The following is a 6846-nucleotide window of genomic DNA, read 5'->3' on the forward strand; positions in this document are numbered from 1 at the left end:
TGTGTGTGTGTGTGTGTGTGTGTGTGCATGTGTATTTTTAAACTTAAATCATTTCCCTGTGTTATATAAGTATAATTATAAGGTTTAATATTTACTGAGTATTTAACGTGCTAAGAATTGGGAATGTAGAAGTGAACAGGACAGAACCACTCTTATGGAGCAGACTACAAAAGTAAAATAATGTCTACATAATACTCAATTGTGTGGGCTATATTGTAGTTTCTTTAATTATTATATTGCTGATGGAAGTAGATTTTATTTCCTTTACATTATTTGTTCCTAAAAATATAGGGAACATATTTATACAGAAAGCTTTCCTCTTATTTTGGTTTGTTACCTTAATTTTGATACCTAGAATTAAAATGATTGGATCAAAGGATAAGACTGTGTTAAGATATTTGTTAAGTGTTTATAGATTATTTTCTAAAAGGATTACTTGAACATGGCAATAAATTCCTTGTGTTCAACACTGTTGTTTAAAAGACAGTTGATTGCTTTGATAAACGTGATTTCTTATTTTTCTACTTTGTTTGGGGACAGATGTTAAAATAGTGGTTAAAATAACCTATGTCCACTGTAAAAAAAAAATTTAAATATAAAAGCAGCACATCCATACATTTTATCAAGAGAGGTAACAAATTGATTTAACTTAAAGGATGACTTGAATTCAGTAATGTGCTCTGCTGCGGCCCAGTGGATCCAGGTGCCCTGACTCTTGTGATCTGCTAGAGCCTCATCTACAGCACCATGTGCCTGCCTGTGTTCACACTCGAATGTGTAAACCGCAGGGAAAATTTGGTTCTTCTATTCTTTTTGTGTTACCTCTGTAAATGTGAATGACATTTTCCTATGTTATTAAATAATTTTAAAACCTTAACAGTAGACTTGTATTACCTCATACAGATACTCTTATTGTAAGTTTTGCTTGTAATTCTTACCTTTCACAGTTGGTTTCCTAACAGAACACTGTCCATATAGGTTAGCTGTGTCTTTCTATGACATTCTGATCAAACACCTCTTTTGACCCAACTTTAGTCATTTATATACATACAATTGAGCATTCTAATATTTGCAGATAAAATCAGTAGTATCTATAGTTATCTGATATGCTAATTACATTTGACAGCTGAGTAAATGATAGTAAAAGGAATGTTTGCTATGAATTTATTTTTTATTCGTACTTTGTAAAATCAGCATATTCTACTATTGTTACTGAACTCATGTTAAATTTTAAAAATTCACTACTAGGATTAATGTGGAAAGGATTATTTTAAGAACTCAGTGCTCAAACTTGAGTGATGAAAAGGCTAAAATACCTGCCTGAGTACTGAGCCTTGGAGACAGGAAATTTGATTTTGGGATAGGGATCTTCTCATTTTTGTACTGAAATTTTATATCATTTCTTGCCTCAGATAAGTTATTTCACTTATCACAATGAAATTGTAAATGAGCTTCTGGGACTCTGTAGAGAATTTTCTGCTTTATTTACAGTTTTTATAGGATGTGATCTTATATTCTCAGTACTTTAAAACATAAAGTAAACATAATTTTTTCCCCTCAAACAGGTAATAAAAACTTTAGATCCCCAATTAAATCCAGCGTCAGCTGAAATAATGCTACTTAGAAAGCAGTTGGCAGAGAAAGAGAGAAGAATTGAGATTTTGGAGGTAAAACTTCCACATTTATTCTTGTATCCTCTTAATTGTCCTGTGGATCCTGGTGATCAACTGCTGTCATATGTTGTCATTAACATCAAGTTTTGTAGAAAGTTCCAACTGTTGATATTCACCACTTAGTGTGTTTATTACAAAGCATATCACTACCTCAGTAGCTTTGTACATAGCAATATTTATGTATCTTTATTTGCTGCCCTATAGCTCTTTCCCTCTGTGACTGCTAATCATGTACATGCCCTTAACTTTCTAATAGAATCCTGTTATCATCCCTCTTATAATTGTATGAATGTGATTTCACTCACAAAAATAGAAAAGAACTGAGTTCAAATTCTAAAGGAGATACTGTATGCACTCAGTTAATCCTATTTATCTTAATTTTCTCCCTGATTTCTACCTGCACCCAAACAAACCTAGCTGTAATGTTTAGGAGAAGGTGTTACAGAATCCCAGCGATTCCCAGAAATAGTGATCTATAATCACGCAAAGTTATATTAGTAATGGCATGATTTTATTGATTACTTAAGTCTTTACATGTTAAAGTTTTTTTGTGTGCCAGTGGTTATGGTTTTATCATTTTTATGAGCTTGTGTAAGAATATTAATATGTACTTATATGCTTTAGATTTTATAATTGGGCATGTTCTAGTTTGTTTTGCAAAGTATTTTATAAAATACCATTCTTAATACTGTGATAAGACTTGATGTTATACACTTCCTCTTAACAACATGTGCATATTTACAGAGGCAGGTTGAATTCTATGCTCTGGCCTTGAAATTCTCAGAAATGGTAGTTGTTATCATTTTAAATTAACTGGGAACATTATATTTCAAAGAAAAGCATCCTATTCATGTGTCTTTTTTCTGGTATTTTTTCTGAGCAAGTAGGTATGGGCTGATTGGAAGTATTTTTACTTAAACACTTAACAACCTTACCATCTAGAGGAGGCCCCATGCTGATGTGCACTCGTTGTCAGTGCTTGCTCAGACCGTGTCCTGTGTTTGAAAAAGCATTGAGAAGGGATAATGTGTCTGAAGAGGGGGTAGTAGTTCTTTGAGGCCTAACCCAAGTGTTCTTTCCTCTGGATAACTCTTCTTATCTTCCTTAGTCTAAATTTAGTTACCTCTCTGTAATTAGTGCATGTGCTTGGAGCTCACTCATTGCATAGCTTGTTTTTGTCCTTTTGTCTTGTTTTTTTTCCACATACTTTAAGGGCAAATTCTGTATGTTTTTACTGCCTCCTCCTCCTCCTTACTTTTGATTCCTCCATGGGTGCAACTTTGTTTTAATACCTAAATCAGTTTTGCTTTCTCAAGATATGGGGAACAATAATACAAGAAGTATTAGGAGTGTGTGTGTGTGTGTGTGTGTGTGTGTGTGTGTATATGTGTGTTTTGAAATCAGTTTCTATGAGTAAAATCTGAGACATTATTAGTCACAAATCTTACTCTTTCCTAAAGGTGCTGTGCATGTGTTTTTGCATGATTCTATTTACATTTGACTTGTGTGCCTCAGAAATGCATTCTTTTATTCTTTGAACAGTGAGATAGTGAAGAAATGATTCTGTTTTGGATAATAAGGGGCAATTTGGGAGATCTTAATTTTTTCTCATACCTTTTTCCAGAGTGAATGTAAAGTAGCAAAATTCCGTGATTATGAAGAAAAACTCATTGTTTCTGCCTGGTATAATAAGGTGAGTGAAAATTTAGCCAATGATGGGATATTTCGAACAGGGTGTATCAGACTTTTATGAGGAGCAATGGGACGAAACATTACATAAAGCAGGACATGACATAGAGTATTTAGGTATCTAACCAAAACAGAAGTTACACTGACACTGTGTATTACACTCACACATTTTCATTCATATTCTATTTCTTTAAATATTAGTCATAATTCACTAAATTGATGTTGTGACTCATTAAGTTTTAGCTGATGCTCATTAAGCACAGACATAACAAGTAATTGCCATATTTGAACTGAAATTTTTAATTTATACTCATGAAGGGTGTCTGAAATGTATGAATATCTGAGTAACGCAAAACTAGGCAGGCATTACTCTTCCATAATAGTCTCTGTCTTACCAAGGAAGAAATATCATGAAGTAATTTGAAAAATACTTTGTTTTATAATCCTTAGTATCGGTGAAATGTTTTCAAGAATAGCATTTCAAGGGATATAAGGTTCTTTTGAGTTACTCTAATCAGAATAGAAAATCGTTTCTCCATGATCCACAATTATGCATCATTCAGTCTGAGAGAATTTTAGACATGTCATGGGTGAATGCCACACTTCATGTAAGACTAGTTGTCCTTCCATGTGAGGCATCACGCCCGCCTTGTTCTTTCACGGCACCGTACTTTCTGTCTGTGTTTGGGGAAATCTGGCTTATATTAGGAGGATCTTGAGGGAACTTCATGAAGGATGTTTCCAGAACTATTCCCCATCCGTTTTTCCATCCTACTTGAGGGCAGGGACTATATATTATTCTCTTTATTCCTCTATAAATTCTTAATGTCTTAAATCAATGAAGATAACAGAGCCAAGTAATAAATCACTTATTTTATTTTCAGTCTATTATTTGTTGAGTATCTTACTATATCCCATGTACTTAATTGGCTACTAGTGATGCTGAGTTCCGTAAAACTGTTTCATTATGAGATTTATCTATTGAGAGAGTAATGCTTTTTCTCACAAGAAGCCCAACAGTCAAAACTATAGTAATTATATATCAAAGTATGCAGGGACCATACTCGAAGGACTGTGTAAGCTGTTCTGTGTCCTGTGTCTGTGCAGAGCCAGTGTAGAGAATGTCCAAACACAAAAACTTGCTTTGGAACATTTTTCTATTATTATAATTGACCTAATTTCATCATATTATTTTAAACTACTGTTTTTATTGATTTCACATTTAGTACTTTAAAGTAAACAAATTGAGTTTTTTGCCTTTTTTTAGTATTGCCATGATCTGTCAGCTTTTAGATCCACATTTCCGTCCATAGAAATGAAGAAAACGTCAGCTTCCTGGGATTGAGGATTAAATGACATATATGAAAGGTACTTTGTAAACTACATATTTTGTCACATATCTATTTTTTTCCATTTTTTTTTTTTTTTGTTTAGAGTCTGGCAATCCAGAAACTGGGGATGGAGTCCAGGCTCGTGAGCGGCGCTTGCAAAGACCCCAGCCCCTGCACCCCTGCACGATCCTTCTTGGCACAGCAGCGGCACATCACCAGCACCCGAAGGAATCTGTCTGTTAGGGTTCCCGCTGCAACATCTGATTAAACCGCAAAAGAAAACAGAAACAGAAGTGCCCTTAAAATGTTTTGTATTTTTCACCACTGGATTAAAAAAGATGAAGATGCTTGACACAATTGACATAGGCTATGTTGGAATCAAAATGCCACAAATTGATTTTGCTGGCTAACTTTGGAAACAGAGTACAAAATTAGCTGTCTGTCTGGGGAGCACATTTAGAATAATTAAAAGATATAATTAAGCACATGTCAAACAAACATTTGTCTTTTGAGTATTGTAATTTCAACTCGACTGTGCTTTATTTTAATGTTTTCCTGTTATGCCAGAAATGTGATTAATTTCCAGCATGTAATCAGTAATATACAATTTTAAAATCTAGATTTATGTTATTGGTTCATATAATAATAGTCTTGATGTAGGCACACGGCAAACTATACAAGGGTGATTTCTCTGACTTGATACATTTGAGATTTTACTTCTATCTACACATTCTTTTGATTAGATGTATTTTGGCACACCATGGAAAGTGAAATGTTTGGCATATTTGACCATGGCAATGACTTTGCCATAGTGAAAGACCACAAATTCTGAAAAGGCCATAGTTTTCACATGTATCTACTAAAAACAAGGGCTTCTGGAGAGCTTGGTTCAAGTGTTAGAAGGTGGGAAATAATTCACATTTTTAAGAGGTGACTGATAGAAAGCAAGCTGAAAAATAATACTTGGTGTGAAATGTTCACCTCCTTTAAATGTAATCAATGTGAATGTATTGATATTCTCATTTACTGCTTTTCAGCTTAAAATTATCTTCCTAAAAATGACATTCCATAATATATTAATTTTACCTCTTTATTGAAGAGACATGTTACAGTAATGAAACAGCTTATGATCAGTTTGATTTTTGTTTACTTATTAAGGAGTTTATCATAGGCTGAATTTGTGGTTTCAGTTAATTTCTGCTAAAAGCTCTTATTTTCAAATATGTTTCTAACTTTGGAGATCATTTCTGAAAGTCTCAACTTGGAACATCAGTTAAATTGTGTTATGTCTGTGCTGTTTAGTATTGTTGCCAGAAGCCACATGAGTTAATGAGTTTATGAGGTTAGCCTCATTAAAACAAAAAATTAAGTCTTGGGTTACACCAGCCACATATCTCGCACTCACTAGCTTCATGTGGCTAGTGGCTACTTTATTGCCCAGTCCAAATATAGAATATTTCCATCACTGCAGATTTCTGTTGGACAGTGCTGTACTTAATCTTTTTGTAAAAGTAAAATTAGAAATACGTTTTTTGGTATTAAAGCACAAAAAATAAAAAGCATTTGAACTAGTCAGAAATAATGAGAAATTGAATTGTTATATAATATCTTATATACTATGTAGTTAAATACCATATATAATGATAACTATAGTTAATTTTTCCAGAGCTTTTTAACAAATACCAGTATGTGTGGACCAGAGAGCAGCATACTTTCTGTGAAGGCACAGATAGTAAATATTTTAGGCTTTGTGGATTACATAGTCTCTGTCTCAAGTACTCAGTTCTGCCCTTAAGATATGAAAGAAGTCATACACAATATGTAAACAAAAGGGATGTTGCTGTAGTTCCATAAAATTTTATTTACAGCAACAGGTAAGCTGGATGTGGCTAGTAAGTTCCACACCCGTGGTCCAGTTTTTGTTCTTAGACATTCTTTCCAAATGAGAGTATTGTTCCATTTGCAGTATTCATTTAGAGAACTTGGCCAGTTATTATTTTAATGACTAAAACTATAAGAATTTCATGCTGCATCTGGGTCTCAGATTAGGGAGCATCTGCCAGCATATTTTGTTTATCAGGGTTACTTCTGACTACCTCTCAGATTTCACTATTTTTTATCTCTACAATTGTTGGTTTGCATTTTTGTATACT

General features: G+C 33.7%; 1 protein-coding gene across 2 annotated transcripts in view; it reads left to right on the forward strand.

Moving 5' to 3' along the window:
• The window catches only part of Hook1 (hook microtubule tethering protein 1), an 88372-nt gene extending 82862 nt beyond the window's left edge, over nucleotides 1-5510 (forward strand). For both annotated transcript variants that reach the window (XM_033767268.1, XM_010610468.3), the window contains 3 exons: nucleotides 1566-1667; nucleotides 3298-3366; nucleotides 4797-5510. In XM_033767268.1, the coding sequence (XP_033623159.1) occupies nucleotides 1566-1667; nucleotides 3298-3366; nucleotides 4797-4961 (336 nt within the window). In that variant the 3' untranslated portion in view covers nucleotides 4962-5510. The remainder of the gene's footprint in view (nucleotides 1-1565; nucleotides 1668-3297; nucleotides 3367-4796) is intronic.
• The last annotated feature ends 1336 nt before the right edge of the window (nucleotides 5511-6846 follow it).

Source organism: Fukomys damarensis, unplaced genomic scaffold (genome assembly GCF_012274545.1).
Source record: "Fukomys damarensis isolate Sample0158 unplaced genomic scaffold, DMR_v1.0_HiC HiC_scaffold_23, whole genome shotgun sequence".
Lineage (NCBI taxonomy): Eukaryota > Metazoa > Chordata > Mammalia > Rodentia > Bathyergidae > Fukomys > Fukomys damarensis.